Raw genomic sequence first — 26601 nt, forward strand, 5'->3', positions numbered from 1 at the left:
CCCTGCAATGCAGGAATGTTTTGCCCAACGTGGGGCTCAAACCCACACCTCTGAGATTAAGAGTCTCATGCTCTACCGACTGAGCTATCTCTCAGAGGAACCACACGGAAAACACAAGGAGGATAATGATCGGATTATGACCTCCTGTGGGTGCTGTCAGAAGTGAGTGAAGTAAGAAAGCACAAACTCTAGCTAGCTCTAGAATGGAAGCAGAATGTGAACTTTCTTTCGTCAGTGGGCAAAAACACTGCGCGCTTTGCAGCACTGGTGGGCCTCTAGATGTTATTGAACTATAACTCCCATCGGCCCCAGCCAGCATAGCCAATGGTCAGGGGCAATGGGAACTGTAGTTCAGCAGTGTCTGGAAGGCTGCAAGTTCCATCTGCCTGATGTACAGGGACTGGCTTTAAGTAGGATGCAGCAGTACAGTTAGGTCATTTTGGACCCTTGGCTTACTTATGTTACAGAGCCCTCTCTCTTTAGATATAGCTTTGCTTACTTCGAAATCTGGTAGGGCAGCCCTGATGCAGTGGGGGGACCCACCTCTGGTTTGTTCTGCTGAATAGAACCCTATAGCTCTTCCCCAAAGCTCTAACTGGGTGAATTCCTGGGTGAAATGGGTGACGGGAGTATCTGAGACATGGTGCAAGCATTCGATTTGAAAATGCAAGCCTCTGGTCCTTATGAGAAGCTGCAGAGATCAGCATGAAAACAAGCAAGCACTCATGAAAGTGGTGCAGGAGGTGGGGTTCGAAACAGCCCACCTGAAATGGAGTGGCTGGCCTGCAGTGGCTGGCCACAAATGCCTAACCGGCACAGGAGCTTGGCTTTGAGAATAGACCCAAACTGGTGATTGGCAACTATTATGAGGTCTCTGGAATTGAGTTGTGCAGATTCTGGAGGACATGAACAGGGGATGAAGTGAGGAAGGATTTTCGGGTGGGGTATGCATGAAGCTCACAAAGAGCAGGAAGGGTCTTCCCCCCCCCCCCCCAAGTTAAGGCTGGCGTACGGTGGGGCTAGAGTGGTGGGGTGAGCAAACCACCCCACACCCTCAGAGGAGCTACCAACTCCCAAAATGCAACACCTGGATGGGCCCCCACCTGTGGATGACAGTAAACAAATCCTCTGTGGTTCGGGATGTCACAAACACATCGTCGTCCTCCTCGGTTATCGACTCGGCGGTTTTGTCACTTACAAAGCTTTTCTCTTCGGCCCTTGAGCCCACTGAGCTCCCTGAAGAAAAGAAAGCAAGAGTCTTGGCCAAACAGGTCTCCTGCCAGTGAGATCTGGGATGATGGTGGTAAGCTTGTGGGGTGGGGGTGGGGGTGGGAGAGAGGCACTTCAGAAACAGCCAACTGGAGAACAGTTATGGGGAACCTGGAGCCCTACAGGTGCTGTTGGAGGCCAACTCCCATCAGCCCCAGCCAGCGTGACCAATGGTCAAGGATGATGGGAACTGAAGTCCAACAACTCCTAGAGGGACACAGGTTCACCATCCCTGGGCAGAGGAGCCAGGTGTGGGGGTGTTTGAAAGAGAGAGAGAGAGACAAAGACAGAGACAGAGAGACAGGGAGGACAGGCAATGCTCATTTAATCTTCAATAACCAGATATAGCACATGAAGACATTGATTTGATTCTTGCCACCACCTCTTTGTGCACCTGTAGAGGCCTTTCCTGATGCCCAGAGGATTCCTTGTCCCTTATGCTGAAACTGGGCTGGGAAGGAGGATTCTTCTGGAGTCAAGAAAAGAGTTGGTAGTGTGTACTTGGTTGTGCATTGTCCTTACTACATTTTTCCTGTTTGCAAATGTACCCACAGGCTCCAAAAAGGTGGGTGAACCCAGATATAATGGGAAAGCAGCAAGCAAAGGAGTGGCGGGATTAATATCAATTAATATCAGCTCCTTCACCAGAGAGCTTCAAATACAAGTTTAAGCTTTTCTTATATAGGCTCCACTTTTCCTTCTACTTTCTCCATCTTGCCCATTCCTAAATCCCCCCCCCGAAGTTGCACATCCCCCATGAAGCTGCAGGGGAGAGGGGAGAGGGGAAGGGCAGAGAAAGCAATTGTACCTTTCTTTCCAACTCCAACTCCTTTAATCTACCCCTTTCAGCTAAAAATATCTTTTCAAGGGAGTTGAGAGAAAAATAGAGGAAAGAGTTAAAGCTCCATTTGCCAGAGCACAACTTTCTGGAACTTAGAAGTATGCCCGGTGGACATACATTTGAAGCACTCTTATACCACTTTATCCTGGGAATTGTAGTTTGTTCAGGATTCTGGGAACTGTCATTCGGTGAGGTGCAGACCCTTTTAAGAAACTACATTTCCCAGAATTCTTGGGGGAAGACATAACAGTTTAAAGTGGTATGAGAGTGCTTTAAATGTATGGTACGGATGTGACATCAGACTAGGGCGGCTCTACTTTCAGAACAGCAACCCTGAAACACCATTCCTTTTTATTCCCAGTGTTCAGGGGAAGATTGTCACTGGTTATCTAGCTGAAACAAAGCAAACTATGGGTATCTAGAAGAGGAAGCATAAACAGCAACAAGACTGTGAATCTAAGAAAGGCACCGTATTGTGCTCAATATATATATAACATAAACTACATTAAGAAAGATAAAATGAAACGAAGCTAAACTAAACAATGTTAATTAGAAAACATAAATAAGAAAACAGAGAACCAGCTGGGGAAAAAATATGGTAACTCAGTCGGAACTGAAAAAGAAATTGCATCCCTCCCCCAGCTATCGCTCCTTTGTTTTATTTATGTTTTCTGATTAAGAATGCTTTGCTCCGTCTTTACTGATGCAGTTTAGGTTAGATACGTTGAGTACAATATTATACCTTTATTGTATTCAAGGTCTTGTTACTGGTTATTAAGTAGACAAAATGACACCCACACCTACACACAAGAAGGAAGTATAAGCAACCCCAAGGAGGGAAACCCCAAATTGGCTTAGTCTGGGGAAAGAGCTAGGGAAGATGTGGGTACGATACCCTCTCCAAGAGCAGCACTTTGAAGCAGCTGCTGGTTATTATTTTCAAGCGAGAGATCCTAACCACAGATCTCCTGTTATTGCATCCATTTTCAAGTGAACACAGAATTCACAGGCATTCCCTTCCCTTCCTGAAGATCTTCAGGTGTTCACAGAAGGTTTGTTTGCACGTTACAATGAACACAGGGACAAACTTGTCTCTCCACATGTGCCGGGGTTTGTGTGAAAAAGCACACACTTCTTATTTGCACAACTCAGCTGTTGCGTACACAGGAAAACAGACTGTAAAGATCACTGGACGATACATGAGGCTTGTTGACAAGTCACATTGAGCACAGGTACAAGTGGAACTGTTTGTGTGAAAGAGTGTACACTTGTTGAGCACTGCGTGTTAACAATAGTACAAGTGTTTGTGGACGCAGATGCGCAGATTATGCACTCGTTGAATGTGGTGTGCCAACAACTCTATGTAAAGAACTGTACAAATGTACAGCTCAGCTATTTATTTATTTTTACACAGATCGTACACTAGATGAATGCAGTATGTGAACACCCCCTAAGCTGATGGGTTTTGCCGTTAGGTGGAGCTGCGAGCTTGATCCAAGTAGGAGCAGCAGGCCTTCTATGTCCACGAGAAATGCCAAGTACCAGAAGGGTACAGAATGAGGGCCATATAAAGGGGAAAGGTGGGAAGGTTTGAGCTGACTGATGATGGTTGGAGAAGGAGCTGAAGAGAGATCAGAGGGAGAAAGAAATAGGGGGAATGAATAAAGCTAACAGACAAGATGTTAGGAAGAATAGGAAGAATGGACATATAGAGGAACAGAAACCAACAGATCAAGAGAGAGAGAGAGTGGGAGAGCGAGGTCACATCTGCACTTTAACTTCAAAGCACTATCAAACCTCTTTAAATAGTCATGGCTTCCCCCAAAGAATCATGGGAATTGTAGTTTGTTAAGGGAGCTGAGAGTTGTTAGGACACCCCTCAAAGAGACGATTCTCATAGTAGTTTTACCATCAGTTCCTCTTCCCAGGGAAGTCTGGGGAATCTTAGCTCTGAGAGGGGAATAGGGCTCTAACATCTCTCAGCATTTTAACAGGATTCTTTGGGAGAAGTTGTGGCTATTTAAAGTGGTGTGATCCTGCTTTAAATGTACAATGCACATAGGGCGTGAGGGACAGGCTGCTATCTAGCTGGTAACTTTAGATTGTCATGCAATCAAAAGTTGCTCAGGATTGGGTTAATTTATTTTGCTGTGGTTTGTGTATTGTTTAATTTATAGGTAGCTTCCACTAACTATTTCAATCCATAGCATAAAGCAAGATTGTCCAAGCATCCATCAGAGAATTAAAGATGTCTTGCTAGTCTGCCTCTTCCCATTTATATTTGACTACTGGGCATTACACATCATATCATATCACATCAGAGCCAATTCAGAACAGTAGTTAGAAAGTTAGACTAGAACAGCGGAAGGTCAGGTTCTAATCCCCATTCATTTAGTGACTTCGGACTGGTCCTATCTTACAGGGTTGCTATGAGGATAAAGCTGGGAGGGGAAGAATTCATTGGAGGGCAGGCAGGATATGATTTCAAGCAATAACCAGTACATATACTATTAAAAGTAGATACGATATTAGTAAAATGATTGTAATTCTTGTTAATTTTTCATGCTACTGTTGTGATTGTGAGCTGCCCTGAGTTCAAAATTATTTCGGAAAAGCAGAATACAAACATTAAATCAAATCAAATATGCATCTCAAGATGAATAGGGAAGAACTTCTTCCTATGAGCTTCTTCACACATTACCAAGTTCTCATGTGAAAGCAATCCTGGGAGGAAGTTATAGGGTGCAGCACAAATAAAAATGGTCATGTGTGACAATCACATGATATATAGTTTTTTTTTCCCCTATGCAAGAAGGAAGGGGAAACTGCGGCCCTCCAGATGTTGTTAGACTACAAATACCACCATCCTTTATTATTGGCCTTGCTGGCTGGGGCAGGTGGGAGCAGGAGGCGAACAAAACCTGGAGGGCTACAAGGATTCAGCACATAATGCAAAAGCAAGGACTAATTGCCTTTTCCCAGCCTGTGTACGCTGAGCAAAAGACACAAGCCCCAACAACATCCTGAATGCAATCATCACACATTACTTCTTTCACATAAAGGGGCTACAGAGCATTGGCAGAACACATGCCTTCCATGCAAAAGGTCCCAGGTTTCATCCACAACATCTACAGCTAAAGAGGAATCGGTTTGGAGGTGACGGAATAAAAAACTCTGCCTAAAATCCCCAGGAGTTGCTGCCAATCTGAGCAGGCAACACAGAGTTAAATGGTCACGTAGTCAGATGTGGTATAAGGCATCACCCTGTGTTTCAACATGTGTGTAGCTGCCTCATGCTGGCCTTGTTTGCACATCACATGAAGCCAAATATTGGCTTGGTGTGAACGCATGATTGGGCAGACTCCTTGCCTGGACTTTTTGACTGCTGCACTGGGCTAAGCTAAGGTTTGGCTAAGTGTTTTGCCTGGGCAGTTAAGCTCTGTCAAGACTAACCACAAGGTGTATCCAAGAACAAACCTAAGCTACAGACTGTGGTTAGTCTCTGGAGGGAGCTTAACCACAAGCCAGGGTTGGGATGGCATTCGAACCCAAACACTGGCTTAGCTCAGTGCAGCCCAGCTGCAAAACGATCAGAGGAGGAGCAAAGCAGGTGCAAGCTACTCTCTGGGAGACAGAATGCTTGCACCAATGTGCAAAACAGCCACCCACCCGAGGGTCGTCTACTGTAAGTGTCAGCACCTCTCCAGCATCTTGAGGGCACCAATCTATCCCATCACATCCTTGATACTTTTAAGTGGGTTTGAACCTGGGACCTCCAGCATTCAAAGCAGGTGCTCTCTGCTGCTGGACTATGCTCCCTTTTCAACCACCTTAGGGCAGAAGAGAACCAGGGATGGACTCTTGAAAGGCAGAGCCACTTACCTGAAACGTTTCCCCAAGACAACCCTGCAGTCGTCGGACTGATGCTCACTGTGTTAGCCACAGGTGTCAATGCCTTGCACGGAGTCAGCTCGGAATAAGTACAGTCCTCGTCCAGCATGATGACAGGGCTGGCAGCCAACCTCGGATCCCCGACACAGGCCCCTGGGTGGAGCGGGGAGCTCACCAGCGGCAGGTAAAGCACACTAGGCTTCTTGGGGACAGGGGGAGGGACTTTGGTTCTGTGGCTCTCCCCGCCAGGTGTTCTCTCCAGCGGCAGCCTTGGCTTCAGCTCCTCCTCCAAGCTGTCCTCGGAAAGCCGCCGGGCAGAGAAGAATGTCCCCGGGGGCCCTTGTGCTGGAGAGACGGCTGCCACGGGGGGCTGCGGCTCCATAGGGCTCCAGGCATCTGCATCCCACTGGTGCTCAGGCCTCCTGGCCACTATGTAAACGTTCTCTACGGCGACCGAGCCCTGGGGTGTCAGTGGAGAGGTTGGGGAGCCCACGGGGGACTCTTCCTGGACTGGAGGGGTCTTGTGCAGGAGCATCGGGGGCCTCCTGGAAAGGGGTGGCTTCTCTGCCACCGGGGGCCGGACCTTCTTGCCAGGCTCCTCGACAGGCTCAAGGCTCTCTAGGTTGTCCTCTGTTTCGGAGCGGCTGATGGACCGCAGGCGGACGGAGCGCAGGTCCAGCTGTGTCACCATGGGCATGACGGGCTGCACGGGGCTGAGCTTCGGCCCCAGCTTGGCTCCAAAGGTGGAGTCGGAGTGGTGCCGGCTCACTTTGGGCTTGGCCTTGAGAGAGATCTTCAGCCCCGAGAGGTCCAGGTGCGACGGCGGCGCAAACGGCAGGTCGAAGGAGAGCCGTGACTTGGGGCTTCGCTCCATGGGCGAGACTGGGGGCAGCGAGGACTTCCTCTCGGGCACAAGGGGTCTCGCGCGCCCACTCTGATGCGGGGTGTGGCCCAGAACGGCAGATGTTGGGATGGTTGGGGTTGGAGTTTCCGACTGGCTGGAGTAGCCGCTGGAGGGAGACATCACCCCTGTCGGCCTCGCCGGGGAGGAGGTTTTCAAGTTGACCTCAGCAGAGAGCTGGGAAGGTGTGGTGGCCCGGGAGACGGAAGGGGAGGGGAGGGACTCAGAGCTACCCCGTGCCTTGGAGAGCTCGATCACGGTGGTCCCAGTGGCTGTGCTGGAGCCAGAGAGAGAGCAATAGGGGTCGCCAGGACTCCACTCTGGCATGTACCACTGCTGTGAGTACGGCACGCTTTCCAGCTCTTTGGTTGTGTCCCCAGGGACTTGGCTCTGGGCCTGTGCGTCGGGCAGCAAGCACAGACTTTTTGGTCTCTGGTCCTGCGGCAGCGGCTCGTCACCAGCTTCTGTGATGCTTAGCTGCCCCTCCTTGATCAATGAGACGCTGCGGGTAGGTGGGCAGGGCTTCTTTTTGGCCTTCTTGAGAGAGATGCTCTTGGTGCGCGGCCGCCGTGACCTCACCTGAGCCTCCTCCACCGCTAGCGAGACGTTGTCTGTGCTTGTGCTGCCCTCGGAGCTGGCGCTGGGGTAGCTCAGGGCACAGGTCTCGCTGCCCCCGATGTCCATGGAGCACAAGGAGGCTGTGTCAGTGGGGACGGAGAGAGACCTCTCGCGGAACTTGCACATCACCCGCTGCCTCTCCACTTGGGGGCACTCCTCTTCGCTCGGGGTGGCGGGGACTAAACGAGCCTTGACCTCCGCTGCCCCACACCTCAAGCCTCCGTTGGCATCTACAGGGGAGTCAGGAGAAGCGCAGAACGCCCCAGACCCGTTGCTCCCAACTGCGTTGTCTTTGCTGATGAAGAAAGAAGCAGGCCGGTCAGAGTCTGGGGTTCCCCTCTGGCTGCGGGGAGACTGGGCCCCACTTTCCATCACCAGCTCACTCTGGCTCGCGGAAGGGCTCACGTAGCCAAAAGATGCTGCACTCCAGGCAGGGGAGAATGTCAAGTCCTCCTTGGGGCCGTTGCACGATGGGCTGGCATACACTGCCCCAGGGTTGTCTGTGTGGCCAGCAGGCCCCTGGCAATACCGTCCTTGTAGAACTCCCCCAAGGTCACTGAAGGTCTTCCTCAGCTGTGGCCTTGGCTGCGGGGAGCGGGCCTGGTGGGTGGAGCTCCTCCCGTTAGCCACCTCAGGGACAAAATTGCAAGAGGCGGACTCTGCAATGGTCGCTGGAGGGTTGAGAATGGGGCCGTTGCTGTTCCCTGCAGGGGAGTGCAGAAAGGCAGGAATTAAGAACAGCATGGAAGATCTCCTGCTTGGGACACTGAAAGGTCTTAGATCAGGGGTTGGGAGTTTCAGGGGCTCAATGCAGCCCTCAATACCTCTCTATGTGAACCCCAGACCACACACCCCTGAACAGCCAGCCCCCTTCTCCCCAGAGCTAGTGAAATTTACATTCATCCCCATGCCCACTTTTCTCTCCAGCTATGCTCACTATTGGCATGTGGCCCCTGGAAGATTCTCAGAACAGAATGTGGCCCTCATGCTGGATAAGGTTTGCCCCCCAAAAGTAGAAACTTCACATTTCACTGCCGGGCGGCAGCTGCCCCCATCAACACAAAGAAATCCAGGCCTGGCCATCCTCCTGCTTCGGGGAGGGAAGAGCTCAGCTGGCCTTGGACAGGTGGTAAAGGTGGGCCCATTATTTACTTTTATCTGATCATGCAAAGAAAAGAAAAAACACATCCATGGGTGTTGCTTTACCCCTCAGCCAATAGCACCCCACTTCATAGTTTGAGAACCACTATAATAAAAGGTTTTTCCTTTCCTTTTTTAAATTTCTAAAGTTGCAAATCTTTAGACGTGCCCTAAAGAGCATGGTCTGCTAGTCAAGCTCTTACGTGGCTATTCTTACAAATGTCCCTATTCTCTGCCCCACGCCACAAATATGTTTCCTCCCTACTTAACATAGATGCATGGCGGTGTTTGGGGGTGGAGGGGGATATCCCAAGATACATTTATTCACAATTCAGAGAAGAGTCTTAGGGAGCCAGTTCATAAGGGAAAAGGGGCTAGAACAAAATACTTTTTTGGGGGGAGCTGTTTCTCAAACAAAGTCTTCCCATTAAAAATGTACCTACATCCCCACAAATGGAATACTTATGGATTCTGTTTGTTGGTACTGAAATCCGGCTAAGCTGCAACTTCATATTTTTCTAGCCAAATTAAGATGCTCTGATCCTGTAGCTCTGTGACTTGTTCTGCCTCTGTGTTCATTGCAGACACTGGTTTTTAAATCTGCATATGAAAACCACTTTTCAAACCTACTTGAAAAGCAGCAAATAATATATTAGATCACTCCCAGAATTCTAAAAATGAAGCTTGAAAATGGTCCATAAAGTCAGATTCTGAAATTTGACAAATTTTGAGTGTACATGAAAAATTTACTTTTGCCCTGTAAATAACCCAGTATTTTGGAGGAGCCCTACAGGAAATTCCTATAAAGAAGCCCATGGCAAACATCCCTTCTCACATTCTGTTCTTCACATATGCCAGAGTCAGGGAAGTCTTGATTCTACAAGTGCTTCTAAGGGTCCCTCCAGACATCCTTTTTATTGTGCGTTCATTGATGATTTGTGCTCATGATGATATTGGGGCAGTAACACACCATGCTGCTTTCAATACTGTTTGCAGCTGCAAGAGTTTTAAGGGTGGACACCCTGCTTTGTTTCCAACTAGTGCATGTCCGCTCACTTGCTGCTGAAATCCTGTAAATTTTAGACCACAAATGTTTCAGCTTTTTTTTTCTTTTTGTCCTGCTTTCATTGTGCTGTTTTGCAAGACTGCCCCTCCAGCTGGTAATAATGTGGCAATGCTGGAAAACAACTAATACAGAAGAATGGTATGGTTCAGTATAATTCCACCACTAGTATGTTAGCATAGCTTCAATGACATGTTGCAGAATATATCCGCTGAAAACACCAGTCTGGAGGGACCCTAAGCCATCAAGCCATTCCCCCTCCTCTCTAGTGGCAGAGTGGCAGCATTGCTTTTGTCACCTGGGTCCCGCAGGGCGAGGTGGGGAAAGCCGATGACCGTCCGTCTCCGGCGAAGCAAGGACTTGGGATTCATGGCTGTCTCTGTGTTGAAGAGGGAGTGGCGAGTACTTGCGTGCCGAGCGAACGGCTGTCCTGTAGCCAAAACAAAGACACTCAGCCATCCAGGTGGACCGTGGGAAAACACAGAGGGTGATGTGAGATGTGGGAAGGATGGTGAATTCAACATTATGGGAAGATGGCAAATGGTGGCTTGTGGTCCTGAATGACTTCCTTCAGCCTGAGTTTATAAGCGAACCAAACTGATTTGGGCTGCAGTCACACAGAATGAAGTTTATTCTGTTATCCCAACATTTCCCAAGCTGTTAATTTCCACAATATATCTGAACTTCTACACAATGTAAAAGCCACTTTTGGACATATGGCAGAACATAAAGTGCTCATTTCTGTGTTATGTGCTTCCAGAAAAACATTCTGGCGTATTAGGTGACTGGGCATATAAGACAACTCTCAACTTTTGCTGTTCAGTTTTAAAATTATAGAGTTTGAGCACTGCCAGCAGCAGCCCGAGGCAAGGCGTTCGGCGGGCGGGTGAGCGGCGTGCTCGGAAGGACTTCTGTGGGGAAGGAGGAGGAGCGACAGCAGAAGGGGCGCCTCTGCTCACCGGCTGCCTCTCCTCCTTCCCAACACGTATACCTGGCGTATAAGATGACCCCCGACTTTTTGGGGTGATTTTCCAGGGATAAAAAGTCATCTTGTACACCGGAACATACGCTAATTTGCAAACAGCAATGGAAATGAGTACTAAATTTGTACTATATTCCACTATATTTCTGGAAATGGCTTTTTGTCAGCTTATGTAAAAGTACCAAAGTTGTGTGGAGAATATTATTGTCTTAGGTTAATGCATGTTTTAGAATAATATACTCTCAAAAAATAATGTGAATATTTCATGCAGTTAAAAAGAATAAGTAAATCCACACATTGATGCAGAAAGAGAACAATACAGACTTATGAATGAACACATGGAAAACTGGCATGGACTTAGGAAACAATGACCCCTCCGTCCCAACAGGAATGGAAGTGGGGTAGAAATGGCTTTAGAGCAGGGAAGAGATTTTTGAGTTGATGCTACTGGGAACATGGGGAAGGTAGAAGCCAGTAACAGTAGGAATGTAACAAGGCAGATGTCTTTACTTTATGTGTTCCCTTTACCCCAACAGTAATGTCTGAAGAGTGCTTTCAGCACCCCATCACACTATTGCTTGTAATAGACAAACCATGGTTGAGCGCTCACCACTCAGTTTCCATAAGCTCACTCTTGTCTCCGTGGTTCATCAACATCTTGTGACTGAACAATGGCCTAAATGTGGTTTTTCAGTGGTTTGCGAATTCTGACATTAATAGCAAGCCACAGTTATCACAAACTGTGGTTTGCTGTTATGCCTAAATCCACAAATGAATGACAAACCCCAGTTTGTCTGCAAACCAGCTTCAAACCATGGCGGATTATCCTGCTTTGGAAGTCCCTTGCAAACCGTGATTTGCAAACCTGGCCTATGATCAAATATCAACGCCAAATTATGGTTTGGCGTCAGGACTGAGCGCAGTCAATGAATTGCTGTTATTCTTGAGCTCTCTTCCTGCCAAAGCTTGGAAGTGAGATGGGCGGTACATGGGCACCATGCACCATAACAACTAAAGTGACAAAGAGACAGGCATACTGGTTAACCTTGGATGCATTAGATGCTGGTGAAACTTGAATAACACAAGCAGACTGCAGAAAAGTGGGGGGGGGGGGAGACATAGCAAGGGGGGAAATGTCTCTGAGAAGACCTAGCCTGATGGGACACACTACAAATGCCAATTCATGTGAGTCGCAATGAAACCTTCATCTCCTGTGCTTTTCAATCTTGCTAGACATCTGACACATCATGCCTCACACCGGTCAGCATGGTGAACTAAAACCTTGTTTGTTGCAACCTCCAACCATTCTGCGTCATATGATAACTCTTTAACTCCTCTTCTCTACTACACACACACACATACACAGAGAGAGAGAGAGAGAGAGAGACAGACAGACAGACAGACAGACAGACAGACAACCCTACCAGAGACGTTGATGGGAACAATGTTGGCTTGGGTTGAACAGGGCTGGTGCAACCTCCTCTCATCAACGGAGGGCAGAGGGCCACTTCGGGTCCAGGTGGTGTGCTTGTCTGGCGTAGTGGGCAAGCTAATTGAAGGCTCTGGGGCCCTCACCCCCAGCGTGGTTGTCTCGTTCTCCTTCACTTGCTGGCTTGCAGGCTGTCAGAAAGCAGTGGGGAGGAGGGGGAATAAATGAATTCGAACACAAGCACCCTACTCCACTAGGGCTACTATTCAGAAGAAGGGATTCAGAAGGAAAGGGATTTCCGGCAGCTCTTGGATATCAGGTGATCTGCTGCATTCCTGCAGTTGATGATCAGAGGTTGTCCTCCAAGTACTTGCCACCTCTTAAGTCAGGAGTGAGCATCTTCCAGGAGCCAAATGCAGTGCTCCAGGACTCTTTGGCCCTAGGAACCCTCCCCAGGGAACACCTCCCTCTCCAGTCAACCCCCCACCCCCAATCCTTCATGGCCCTGTTTTGCACCCTTCTGGAGTGCTTTTGCCTGGCTAGAATGCACCCTTGAACTCCGGCAATGCCTTTTGCTTGCCTGGCCCTCGGACAGAGAGGAATGTGCATGTATTTGTGTAGGCACCAAACTACTGCACACATATGTTAAAAGTATACATCCACTGCTCTGCCCGCTTTGGTCTGTGGCCTCGCTTGCCACTGGTACTTGGCCCTCGGAAGGTGTCCCAGAAAGGAATGCAGCCCCTTAAGGCATGGGCTGGTAGAACTTTGGACCGAGGCACCGGGTAGGAATTGTATTGGGGAATATGCAATGCTGGGAAGCTTGCCAGACTCACCATGAACACAAACTCCAAGCGTTTGCTGGGTACTGGGGGCCGGGGGCTGCAGTCGAGGGGCCTGTCTGCAGAATGAGAACTGGCATAGCGGAAGGTCTGGCCACTGGCCCTGGCTTCTGAGTAAGGCTCCTCGTACTCTTCTGGAAGGAGGGAAAGAAAGAAATCAGCTCAGTCTGGTCATACCAACTGCCTCCCAACGATTTTGCACTTTTCTTAATGCTCCTAATTACAGAGGCGGCTGGATTTGGGGAGGGGGGAGGGACCCAGCATGTGAATGTGCAATTTTGTGAGCATTATTTGTGGGTGGGTGGGTGAGTTGAATGACAAAATTCTGCACAGTTTTTCAGTTATAATCTGCAAAAGGTGGCCTGTTAGAAACCCCAGAGATTTATGGTGTATCCTACACTTTCTCAGTCATAATATCTGTCCCTCCCAACATAATATGATTATACTATGGATGAGTTTTATTTGCATGGGAATTTTTAAATGTTCCCCTACTCAGAAAAGAAAGTTTGTTTGATTTTTGGCATATAATCAAATGTGTTAGAAAGAGTGTAAACTTCTGTCTTTGTGTCTCCTTTTTTCCCTTTTGGGTAGACACATTGCCACCCAGTGAAAGCTTCATTAAAATTCTCTATTTCTCAGTTGTTTTCTCTGTGTGACAACCAATTCTCTACTAGAAAATTAAAAAAAGAGAGAGAGAGCACCCTTCAAAATGAACCAGGCAGTTTCGTTCTCCTGAACCTAAAGGAAAATATCCCGAGTAACACATTTACCACAAAAGACCCCAAAACAGCATTAATATAAAAGCAGGAAGCTCTGTCTGGATAAGCAACTTCCTAGGTCATTCTGAAGCTGTTTTTTTTGGGGGGGGGGTCCTTCCCTGATATGTGTATAACTTTAAATTTCACCATAACATTCTTCATTCACAGCTGCACCTACCAGCTTAAAATAAATAATTGTACCTCTATAGGAATGGCTTTATTGTTTTCAGAGTTTGTAGAAATAGTTCTAATTATCTTTAGAATTTGTGCATTACCCTGTTTTTACCTTGGATGCCACTTCCAATGGCCTTGGGGCTGTGGAGATGTTTATAAATTTGCAAAAGAAATAAAGACACAGAGAAGCTGAATGGTGGGGAGCAGGCTCATATTGATAAATTGCCTCAAACAGTCTGCACATTTTTGCTTCGAAGCACTCATTCTGCAAGTGCTAGAGATGTACGTGGCCCTTGCATTTGTAAGTCCAAGGCTTCATGCGCTCCCTCTAAGGGAGATGCAGAGGCCAGCAACACAAGAAGGGGCCTTTTCAATGTTGACTCCACAACTGTGGAGTGCTTTTTTCAGAAAGGCCACCGGGCGCCATCATTATCGGAAGAGCCTGCTTTCCTAGGCTAGGGCCCCATTTAGCCCAACATCCTCTTCTCACAGTGGCCAACCAGTGGGAGATGCCTATGGCAAGAAGGACCTGGGCACAAGAGCGGTCTCCCCACTTGTGATTCCCATCAACTGGAATCCAGAGGTATACTGTGCCAGGTGAATATTTAGGTGCCAGAAAATGTTCCTGTTTTACCTAGGTGTTTAGTTCATAACTGGGATCATTAGGGTACAATACCTTAGCCTGTTTTTGGTGTTCCTCTTTTAGCAAGATTCACCCTTTTATAATATTTCAGGATTAGCATTTCTCAGTAAATAATGTTGTGTTCTTTTCATGTTGTTTTAAATCTTCGTAGGTTTTCCACAAGTTGCGACATTTTTTGAATTTATTTTTTTGTAGCAAGCAATGAAAAAAATTTCTTTTCCTAAACGAAAGCTCAGGAACAGGCCTCCCTTTGCCCAACAAAGAAGTACCACTTGCTCCTCTCTCGGTGACGCTGCTTATAGCCAGTCCAGAAGCTTCACTCTCATTGCCAATCACAAGGGTTGATATTGTTGCACATCCCCATTCTCTGCACCCACTGTGAGTCCTTGGCAGACCCCTTCTGCAGGATTATCCGCCAGCTCCTTCCCAAGCCCAGACACACCGACTACCTGGGGCTGAGACCTGCAAGTCGGAGAGACAAGCGGACCTTTCCTACTCCCTTCCACAGGCCCTCACCCCCACGCACCTTGGAGCAAGCTCTGGAGATTGAGTTCAGCTTCATGGTGAAGCTCCTCCACCCCAACAGGACGGGCCAAGAAGATATTCACAGGCTGGTGCCATAGCAGCTTGGGAGGAGTGGGTTTCTTGACATCCAGGTCTATGTTAGAAGTCGCTGGGGAGAAAAGATAGCCAGAGGGTGAATCACAGCCCCAGGCAGGGATTCTAGAAATACAAAGAGGTCTTAAGGCCTGTCCATGCTATACGTTCAAACCAGTTTCAAGCCAGTTTAGCCACCACAGCTCCAATACCCTGCTTTCTGCAGCAATCCAGATCTGCCATGGGGAGCCCACCAGCAGACTCTCCAGCTGTTGCAAGTGGCATTCAGACGCTTGCTGCTTGCGATGCTGGCCGTTGTAGACAGTGGTACCTCTGGTTACGTACTTAATTCGTTCTGGAGGTCTGTTCTTAACCTGAAACTGTTCTTAACCTGAGACACCACTTTAGTTAATGGGGCCTCCAGCTGCTGCCGCACCGCCAGAGCACAATTTCTGTTCTCATCCTGAAGCAAAGTTCTTAACCCGAGGTACTATTTCTGGGTTAGCAGAGTCTGTAACCTGAAGTGTCTGTAACCTGAAGCGTCTGTAACCCGAGGTACCACTGTATCGCCATCATGACTAGATGCTGTGGACAGCCTCATCCACCACCCATTTGCCTAACCCCCCTCCCCTTTCTGAAAATACTTACAACAATCAATCTCCGTATATCACCCCCTGGTCCAAACATTCCATACATATACACAGGGGCAGCGTGTCCCATTTCGCTGCTTGAGGTGAAACAGGAAGTGCTGCTTTGTTCTTGCTGCTGCTGCCACTGGCGGCAGGACATGCAAGGCACCTACAGGCATGCCGCCTGGGTGTGTGCATTTGTGTTTCTCCTGCCTGAAGCAGCAGCCTCACCTACCTCATGGTTGGGCCGGCTCTGCATATAAGATGCAAACGATACAGTAAAACATTAAGCTGGGTTGTATAATAGTTTATAGAGTTGATTCTATCCGCTAGCTGTCTTCTGTTCTCTGTTTTAACGGATTTCCCCAGAGTGGGCTGTGGGTGGACTGTCCTTTCCAGTGTACTGAATGAACGTGTACCACACAGTTTCAAAATAATTATTTCTTTTTTGTATGTCTTAGTGCTCTAAAATGACTCCTTAGTTTCTCCATAAGTGGTATGTTCCACAGTCCTTCCTATCATGTCTCTTGAGTTGTCAGTAGCTGTTTTCCAATATTGTGTTAATATATTTCTGCTGCAGGCATGAAAAGAGATTAGTAGTTCCTTAAACAGTAAAATTCTTAGAGTCATCTATAAACGAATTTAATACAGCTAGCCTCAGATTCGGTTGTCCCACTTCTTCGTGATATATCATGTGGCAGCGAGTTCTATCAGTTCCCCTTTTGCTGCCTATCTGGAATCTCCTACCCTTTCATTTCAATGGATATCCCTGGCTTCTATTATTAACGGGGCGGGGGGGGGGGGGGAGAGAAGCTTGGCGGCAGGGCCTGTTCAGCCTCTCTCTGGCTTTCCAAGACTTCACATGAGAGCTAGAAGGCTGTGTTGATTGAAAGAAAATACCCATTCCTCATGTCATTTGCCAAACTTAACAGCATTAAGAATGAGCAAATGTTAATTTTCTCATTTTTCCAGCTTTAAGTTCAGCTCACCATATTTCCATTATCTGTTGAATTTTTTTTTATTAAAAACAACTCATGAAAATCCATCAGCTTCCCAGTACCGATTTATCCTAATAGATACACCCCGGTATGCAGTTTTCCCTAATGGACACATTTTTAAAAAAGCAATTTCCCCAAACGTGATGAAAGAATCAGAGTCGGAAGGGACTCTAGCGGTCATCTAGTCCAACCCCCTGCAATGCAGGACATCTGTCCACAGCTGTCTCTAGGTGGGCTCAAACTACCCACCTTCTGAACGACAGCCAGATGCATTGGTTTTTCACTTAACAGATGCATTTATATGCACACTTTCGATGGTATATGCATTTTTGAACACATTATTTGACTGGAGAACTGCATCACAAAATTCACAGAGCAGTGCTCCTTTCGAAAGATGGCTGAGCTTTCAGCCTGCACATTGTTAAGAAAAGCGTGAATTAGATGAGTGTGCCTTTAAATGCAAGCTGAATCAAATTTCTCCCACATCCCTAGTTAGCATTGTATAATGTGCGAACAGAGCAGAATGGTCCTTCCTGCACCAGCATGTCCTTATGCCAACTGTCTGTTCCCTGTTCTCCAGGCACAAAAGGCACGCTTCCCTCCTCATCAACACTCTCCCAGGTTGATGGGTTTCTTTGTTGCTGAGCCCCGGAACCACCATGCAAACGGCAGGATGAGTTGGAAATAATTGCACTATTTCATGGTGGGAGGAGTGTGTTATTGTGCTTTCCTCTGAAGAGCTCCTGTGCGGGGTGGGGAGAGAAGGGACCTATTTAGGGATGCAATGGGCAAATCCTCCCAGGGCACCCTGGCATAACCTGTGGGCTGCCAGCATCATCGATAAGGGCAGAAGCTAATTGCTGGAGGTAAACCCCCTTCATTATACAGAACGCAAGGAAGGAACACATGGAGACAGAAAGACAGAATAATGTCTAATGCAGTACTGAGTCACACCAGTGTTGTCAATAGTGGCTGGCAATAGCTCTCCAGGATTTCAGACGGGGGTCTTCTCCCAGCCCAAACTGGAGATGCCGGGGATTGAACCTGGGACCTTCTGCATGCAAAGCAGATGCTCTGACACTGAGCCATGGCCATTCTGCTGTGAAATGGCATCTGGTGGGCTGGAGGCCAAGTCATAAGGCTACTCCGCATGTGGTTAGGAGCACACACTTTCTCCTGTCCAGGTAGCATCACATCTGCAGGGCGGGTATGTGTGTGAGCTCTCCCTTGCTACTTCAGCCAAAGCTTTTAATTTCACAGCCAGAATGCTTTGCAAGGCATTTCCTGCCCACATTTACCCACAGTAGCCAGCAGATGGTGTAATTAGCTGCCCAAAGGCCAATTTCCGTAACAGGCTGGCAGCTCCTCACTTAGTATGTGGTGCTCATCTCTGGTTCTGAGCCAGCCTGCTTCACAGGGAAGCTCTCAGACCCAGGAGCCATTCGTTTTATTAGTTAAGTGATGGGAGGGTGGAGTTCCGCACATGCTCATTTTTTTTATTACAGGTACTTTCCATTACGGACAGAACCCAATTTTAAAGAGCTCTTGGCCAGTTAGGCTGAAAAAGAGGACAGGGACTCTCCACCTTTAATACCTGTGGAGCTCCTGAACAACTATTAAATGTGTGGGAACCCTGAAACTCTTTTGTATCTGGTCACACTGCAGATATCTAATTTTATGTTTGGTGATGACTAAAAATAGTCGTTGCTGTTTTCGTTTTTGGTGGGAAGAGTGTGTGGTTTTTTTTATCTTTTAAGTGATGCACAAGTGTGTTCTATGAAGGATATCCTCTCGTTTTAATACCTGTTTTGTATTTTGGAAAGCATATTTGCTAGCCAATATTGATTGTTTTAAAACTTGTTTAAAAAACAAAGATTAAGAAGAAATAAGGTGTTGTTGCGTTTTATGATGAATTGAAGAGGACTTGCTTCCCTGTGTGTGTGGGGGGGGGGGGGAACCTCTCCTAAGATGGAGTTTGCCATCTGCAGTTTTTGTAAGCTGCTATTTTTATCTGCTGATTTGAGATGTGTTTGTACTGCTGAAGGCTCCTCCCTGCTTCATTTCCTACAATCTTATCTGTTTGAAAAACAAATTGGAAAAGGTTCTTTTGAATAAAACGGAGGGGGGTGGGGACATCTGGTCTGCAAGGCAAACTTGGCCCACTAGGAGTCTGAGGCTGGTTTTCCCAAACCACACCCACTCGACTTATGTCAGGTGTGTGGGCAGGTAGTCACAGCTGCCAACAAACTATCAGGATCCTTAATGTGCACAATTAAGTTTTGGCAAGGGAAAGCAGGCTTCAGTTCTGGCTCTACTACCCATCATCTGTTGGAGCCAAAAAGCACTGGATCATATTCCCTGCAGAGACTTCAGGTGTACAACCCTCCTCCTTGGGTTTGCAAAATGACTTCAGGACTTCAAAGCACCCAATCACCTGGTGCCCATGTGACACTGTGGCTGACCCCTGGGCGCAGTCCCACCCACCTGTCTAATTTGGCCCACAAGGTGTACGATCAGGTAAGGCCCACAGGGCCATAAAGATTCCCCACCTCTTAATAAGTATTAGTAATAAAGAATAAAAAGCACCCAGATTTTAAAAAATCTGTTGCTGAGTTAAATTGCACCAATTAGTCAATCCAAAGATTTTAATTGATTTAAGCCAGATTGTTTTCTAGTGCTGAGCTAGAATATAGGAAGTTGCCTTTATACTAGGGTTAGCATATGTTAGCTACTTGCTAGAGAACACACTCTTATATGTGAAGGCATGCCTGGTTCTGGTCTGGTTTAAAGATTAGAAAAACTGCAAAAAGAGAGAGAAAGACAGACAGACAGACAGACAGACAGACAGACAGACAGACAAAGAAAGGAGCTTTGAAGCTGCTCAGCTGCTAGCATCGGATCAGACACCCAGGTCAAGTGCCCATAGTCTTCCTCAACATGATGAGATGTACTGTAATTCTTTTTGAATAACAGTAAGGACTTCCATTTTTGCATCTACACACATAAATTACCATATGCAAAGTGTATGCAAGCCTTTAGGCGGTGCATAAGTGATCATTTTACCTCCTGCAGAGTCAAATAATTGCTCTGTGTAGTCCAGTATAATCCACAACGGAGGTTGAGAACCATAGGATGCAGCCCCCAGGTCTGTCTGTTTTGTCACTGGGACTCTGCCCAAGTCATACACTCATATTCCAGGCCACACCCCTCTCCTCAAGCTACACCTCTCATTCCCTCAGCTCCATGGTCAGGTCAGAGGGGGCCAAGCGGCAGTGGACCTGCACCATGCTAGACCATCACGTGATGGTTGAGGAGGAGCACCAGCGAGAGGGAAGGAAGGAGGAGGCAAGTGAAGAGGTGGTCACTCCTTCTCCTTCTCTCTATAGTTGCTCACACTGGGCTGGGCTCCTCATCAGCTGCACCAACAGCGACACAACCGCCATTTTGGTTCTGGCCAAGCTCAAATACAGTAATAAAGGTGTTGTGTTTGAAGTCCCAATGGGTCTGGGGACACTTTTGTCCAAAAACAGGGCTATCTCGTTTTTCTAGGGACTGGTGGCAACCCTATTCATGGTCTCTACAAGTGCTCTTGTCTAGCTGGAATACTGTGATAATGCCTCTTGCATGCCTGGATGGAGAGAGGTTTGTTTGGGTGTAGAAACATGTGGCTTTGGCATGGAATGTATCCTGCTGCAGAAATGTAAGAGGCCTATTTCTTGCCATGCCCACTTTTGGGCTCTGGCCTCACCCCTGGGAGTGTGGTTGAAATTAATAAGCTACCCTGGTCTACTGGCAGTAGCTCAGCAGAGATAGGGCTTTTTCCAAACCCAACCTGGAGGTGCTGAGGATTAAAGCAGGGAGTTCCTGCATGCAGAACATGCTCTCCACCACTGAGCCACAACCCATTCCAGAACAGCCTGGAGAAAATAATCCTTGCAAAACATTCTGTTTTTTCCTTGCACCCTTGTCTCCAGTGGCTTTGCAGCAAAAGCCCCAGCGGTTTGGCTTCAGAGAAACCACTGTGCAGGCAAAAAGAGGATTTCCTTTTGCTAACAGTTTCCTGCCTGTTTTTCATGAAGATATGGCCCAAGAATGGGGGAGCGGGGACTGACTCTACAGCTGGGCGATTCCTCTCTCTCTCTCTCTCTCTCTCTCTCTGGAGTTTCAGGAAAGGGGCTCAGAAGTTTCAGCTCTCAGGAGACCCAGCTCCATTACCATGCTGCTGGTAGGATTTTTGTGGCCTTTGGTCAGGGAACCTCTAGCAAAAAAACACCCCATCATCTGTGCTCATTTGCAGAGAATACGCCAGCAGTTAAAAGAAAAAGGGGGAAGTGATGGAGCTTTAAGATGCCTTGTCATGCCCTGAAGTCTCGCATCACAGTGGAACAAATGCTCTCTCTCTCTCTCTCTCTCTCTCTCTCTCTCTCACACACACACACACACACACACACACACACCCCTTCGCACTTCTAGGCAACTAATGTCCTGACACTGTTCCACGCACCAAGAGAGTGCCACAGCAGTGCATTTCCACGAAATCCATCCCATAAATTTCCTGCACAATTCAAGGAGGGCAGTGGCTCTTGGTGGAGGAGGGTTATCCTCCATGCTGGAGGCGTTTTTGAAGCAGACTGCGTTCCATGGGCAGCAGCCTAATAAATTTTGGCACTTGGAAGTGGAAAACCTGATTCGCAGCCACCTTCACAATGCTTGCCAAGTCCTCACCCAAATCTGGTAGTGCAGACCACCTGTCCCCATGTGGAAAAGTGCACCATCAAAGCAGCTTCTCCATCACCTTGGCACGCCAGAAGTTAGCTTTACCAACCAAATTACATCCTGCGGTTGTAACAGGTTTCATCTAAGGCTGTGCACACCACATCACTTTTTAAAAAAACAACAACACCTAGTTTTATTGTGTTTGTATAAATAAAACTCAAGTCATTGAGAACTTGCTAGTTCTTTAATGAATCACCTAATGAGTTGCTAGAGGCAACCACCACATGGTACATAGTGGAGATGACCCTGCTTCCCATCCAGACAAGTAGAGTTGGATGCCATCATTTCATTTATTTTATTTCATGAATTTACATCCTAATTTTTGATACTTTTTTTGCATTTCCTGGAATTTTGTCCTGCTGAAGGAGGATGCTTCTCAGTTCACAAGTTTTGTGATTCATGCACAGCAAAATTAGATGGTAGAGGCCTGAGGTGGTAGAATGGACTGTACCGCTTCAGGGGACAAGTGAGGACCACATCATTTAATCTTATTTTTACTTTTTAAAAAGGAACAGAGTTTTAAATGCTCCTGTGTGTGTGTGTGTGTGTGTGTGTATAAAACAACCAACCAAACATCCAAAAAGCTCCTCTCAAGCAGAAAACTAGGACAGCAGGGAGATAGGATCTCTGATGTGTTAAGAAATAAAATATTTCAGGGGGTATTGTTCTCTCTTGCTCTCTGACATGGGGAAACATTGAAAAATGGCCCTCTCCAACAGCCGCCTGAAATATTATAGTCCACTCTACCATCTCATTCTGCTGTATCTACAGACAGGATGCATTCATTCCATACACTTAAAGCACATGCCTTCCACCCCCAGAATCCTGGGAATTGTAGCTTTGCCAGGGTAAAGTACAGTTCCTAGTTTTCTTTGATCATGTGCTCTAAGTGTATGGTGCGTAGGCATAAACTCCCTGTAAACACTGCATAAGCAAATCAGGATGGATGATCCACTAAACAGATTGCCTGTTCACTATATTGCACACCTTGTATTTAAAGCACATCCTCCCAAGAGAATCCTGGGAATTGTCATTTGTTAAGGGTGCTGGGAATTGGAGGCAAACTACAGTTCCCAGAATTCTTTGAAGCCATTTAATTTAAATGAATGGCATGTACTATTCAAGTCCTATGAAGGAGTTGGGTATGCTTAACCTACAGCAGAGATAACTGAGGAGAGGGCATGATAACGCTCCTCAAACTCATGGGCAAAGACCTATTCTCGGATGCCCTGGAGGACAAGACTAGGCTCACAACCACATTTAAAGCATACAGCTCTCTGACCAGAGGATCTTGGGAACTGTAGTTCACCCCTCCCAGAGCTACAATTCCCACCACCCTTCACAATCTAGTTTCCAAGATTCCTTGGGAGAAGCAATGTGCTTTAAATGTAAATGAGCCTGGATCTAACAGGCTGAGTCACTGGAAAGTAGTGGTTGATTGAGCCTCAGGAAATACTCCTTGGCAGCAGGTGAAGTTAAGATAGCGGGACCAATTGCCTAGAGCAGTGGCTAGGCTTTCCCTTGCCGGAGGTCTTCAGGCAGAAGCTGGGCGGCCATCTTTTGGGGATGGCTCTTGCACTGAGCAGAGGTGAGGATAGAGTCAGAGAGCTGGAAGGGACTGCAAAGATAATTAAGTCCAACCCCCTGCAATGCAGGACTCTTTTGGCCCTACGTAGGGCTTGAACCGACAGGGACGCGGGTGGCGCTGTGGGTAAAACCTCAGCGCCTAGGACTTGCCGATCGCATGGTCGGCGGTTCGAATCCCCGCGGCGGGGTGTGCTCCCGTTATTCAGTCCCAGCACCTGCCAACCTAGCAGTTTGAAAGCACCCTTGGGTGCAAGTAGATAAATAGGGACCGCTTACTAGCGGGAAGGTAAACGGCGTTTCCGTGTGCGGCTCTGGCTCGCCAGAGCAGCGATGTCACGCTGGCCACGTGACCCGGAAGTGTCTCCGGACAGCGCTGGCCCCCAGCCTCTTGAGTGAGATGAGCGCACAACCCTAGAGTCTGTCAAGACTGGCCCGTACGGGCAGGGGTACCTTTACCTTTACCTTTTTAGGGCTTGAACCCACAACCCTGGAGTCTCATGCTCTACCAACTGAGCTATGGCCTTCGAAATCTCTCAAGCTCTATAATTCTATGACAATGTAAGAGAGCGGACACAGGCCCCCCTTGTCCGACTCTAGCACTGTCATGTCTGCAATACCCCCACATTTCCTGCGAAAATGTCTGGAAACCAAAGAAAGGGAAACAAAATCCCCCACAAAGGCTGGAAGAATTTGATCCAAGGTTGCTACCTCCTTCCACATCAGGGCTTTGCCACCTTCAAAGGCTTGCACACCAAATTCGGACATTAGAACGGGTTATATAAATTGGGCCATGGTCTCCCCAATTTCTCTTACAGCACCCATATGCACAGTATTATTATCACCCATTATCTCCGGTTCCACATCCCTTTGTTTCCATTACAGGAATGTACGGGGGGGGGGGGGGTTTACCTGCCCCCACACTGAAAGGCTACTGGAACAACGGGGTTTTCACCAACTTGCAGTCCAGAAGGAAATGTTCTGCCTCCTGCGCCCACTTGCCGTTTGAATTCAGGTTGCCATAGCAACCTGACATAATGGAAGACTTCCCCCCTTTTAAATAATTTGACTTGTTGCCATGCCAACAGAGGGAGGTACGCAGGATCAGATTCATCACTGAATACTCTTGCCTGCACACACCCCCCCCCCCCCAATACTGGAGGGTCCGAAAGGAGCCCAAGCCTCATGCACAAACAGAGCCCAAGCCTAAACAGAAGATGAAAGTTCAGAGACACAGATGCACCCACGGAACTTAAAGCCTGTGGGATTTAACACAATGGGGTGGGGGTCTGAATCTCTGTGTTATGACTGTTCCAAATTCTGCAATATGCATACATTTTTCACCTGGGGTGTTAAAGTCCATCAGTGGTTGTGCTGCAAGAACAACTCCAAAGTTAGAAACTCTAACCTGTGGCCCTCTTGAAGTCAGTAGACTACAACACCCATCATCCAACCCAGATAGAATGGTCAAAGGTCCAGGATTATGGGACCTGTAGTCCAGTAACATCAAGAGGACCACAGATTTCCCCATTCCTGCTGTACCCTAATGTTTTGTGAATCATTGACAGCAGGGGTTTTCAGTGTGGCACCCAAAACTTACCAGGTATTGCGCCAAAAAAACAGCATCAGAAATGGCAAACAAATCTCCCCAGTGCATTGCTTGCCACATCACCACCGACACTCTTTTGAAATGTGCAGCAAGGACTATAACCCAGGGGGAGAGTGCAGGCTTTCCATGCAAAAGGTCCCACTTTTCAATTTCTGGAACCTGCAGTTAACAAAGGTTTGGGCAGGCCTGTGGAGAATATTCCTGCCTGAAATCCTGGAGGGCCACTGCTCGTCAGAAGTACAGTAGAAATACCCTGCTAAATAGGTAAGCTGCCCCTTTGCAACTTTTAAGGTTAGTGTTAGATTCAAACAGCTGTTTTCTGGGCAACCAGTGAAAGGTCAAGCACCCCTCTCCCCAGGCATGCCCCTTGCTTATGCTAACAGACACCATCTGGAGGTTTGCTCAGCATATCCCAGAGCACCTTGCAGCAGATGCACTGTGCCTTGGCAAACAACTATATGAAATCTGTCAACTCAAGATGGATATTCCTGTTCTTGCTAGAAGAAGAGAACATTACGGTATCCATGGATACAGAATGTCTTGTCCACACCAGGTTCTAAGAATCTCAGAATAATGAGACAAAAGCAACAGAGTCCAATCGAGAAGGGCACTTGGGGGAGGTCGGCATTGTCTATAGGGCTAAGTGGAGGAATGCAGCCTCTACTGAGATTGTAGAATAGGTAGAGGGACCGCAACCTGTTTTGAAGCATATGAGTGTGCTACCTTCTTGAAGGCAAAACATCCAGAACAGCTATGTGACAGGCAGAAATCCAACATATGAAGCTGTCCCCATCACTGCAACCACATGCTAGGGGAAGCTCTCCTGCTCCTGCTTTCAGTAAGAACACTGGATAGCTCAGGTGTTTGGAGCGTGGTGCTGATAACGCCAAGGTCGCAGGTTCGATCCCTGTATGGGACAACTACATATTCCTGAATTGCAGGCAGGTTGGACTAGATGATCCTCACGTGCCCTTCCCAACTCTACAATTCTATGATTTAAAAAAATCCTGCAAAGACCCACCTAATCCAGTGTTCTGTTCTCATGGTGGCCAACAAGATGTCCAAGGGAAACCTGCAAAGCAAAACCGGAGTACAGCAGGACTCTCCTCACATGTGATTCCCAAGCAACTGATATTCAAAGGCATGCTCCACTGACAATGGAGGGGGAATAAATATTAGAAGCAATATGCCTCTGAATACCAGTTTCTGGGATCTCAAGCAGGGAAGGTGCTCATGTCCTGGTTAGCAACTATGAGAACAGGATGCTGGACTACAGAGGTTTCTGGTCTGGTTCAGATACCTGGATCCTGCAGGGAAGAAATAAAGAAAAAGAGGAGACAGCTCAACTGGGTATGACCATTTGAAGCAGCGGTTCTCAACCTGTGGGTCCCCAGATGTTGTTGGACTACAACTCCCATCATCCCTGAGCTCTGGCCTTGCTAGCTAGGGGTGATGGGAGTTGTAGTTCAACAACATCTGGGGACCCACAGGTTGAGAAAGGCTGATTTGAAAGCATTTTGCTGCCTGAGGTAGCACATTCCATGTACAAAAGCCAGCCAGCCTGGTCGTTGAATCTTACTTAGATAGCAGCCTCTACTTTTCCTGGGGGCAGCAGGCTAGCTAAGGAGGAGGCACAGGCCAGCTTTGCCCATGTCTGACCCCTCAGCATTTGCTGCCTAAAGAAGCTTGCCTCACTCTGCCTCATGGTATAGCCGGCTCCTGCTCCAGCGGTTTAGCCACAGTCATATAACAAGCAAGCCCCATACCTAGATTTCAGAACCACCTCCAGCAATTATGGGACCATTTTCAATTTTTTTGAAGAGTGGGAGAAGGGGGAAAAACACACAAAAAAGCACA

General features: G+C 47.6%; 1 protein-coding gene across 4 annotated transcripts in view; it reads right to left on the reverse strand.

Moving 5' to 3' along the window:
• NHSL2 (NHS like 2) overlaps positions 1-26601 on the reverse strand; it is a 118700-nt gene that overhangs the window by 13156 nt on the left and 78943 nt on the right. For 3 of the 4 annotated variants that reach the window (XM_077922387.1, XM_028714869.2, XM_028714870.2), the window contains exons 2-7: positions 15078-15224; positions 12971-13110; positions 12130-12325; positions 10022-10153; positions 5993-8224; positions 1104-1236 (exon numbers count right to left, since the gene is read on the reverse strand). In XM_077922387.1, coding sequence (XP_077778513.1) covers positions 1104-1236; positions 5993-8224; positions 10022-10153; positions 12130-12325; positions 12971-13110; positions 15078-15224 — 2980 coding nt within the window. The remainder of the gene's footprint in view (positions 1-1103; positions 1237-5992; positions 8225-10021; positions 10154-12129; positions 12326-12970; positions 13111-15077; positions 15225-26601) is intronic. The other variant, XM_077922388.1, reaches the window with a different exon arrangement.

The sequence above is a fragment of the Podarcis muralis genome, chromosome Z, assembly GCF_964188315.1.
Source record: "Podarcis muralis chromosome Z, rPodMur119.hap1.1, whole genome shotgun sequence".
NCBI lineage: Eukaryota > Metazoa > Chordata > Lepidosauria > Squamata > Lacertidae > Podarcis > Podarcis muralis.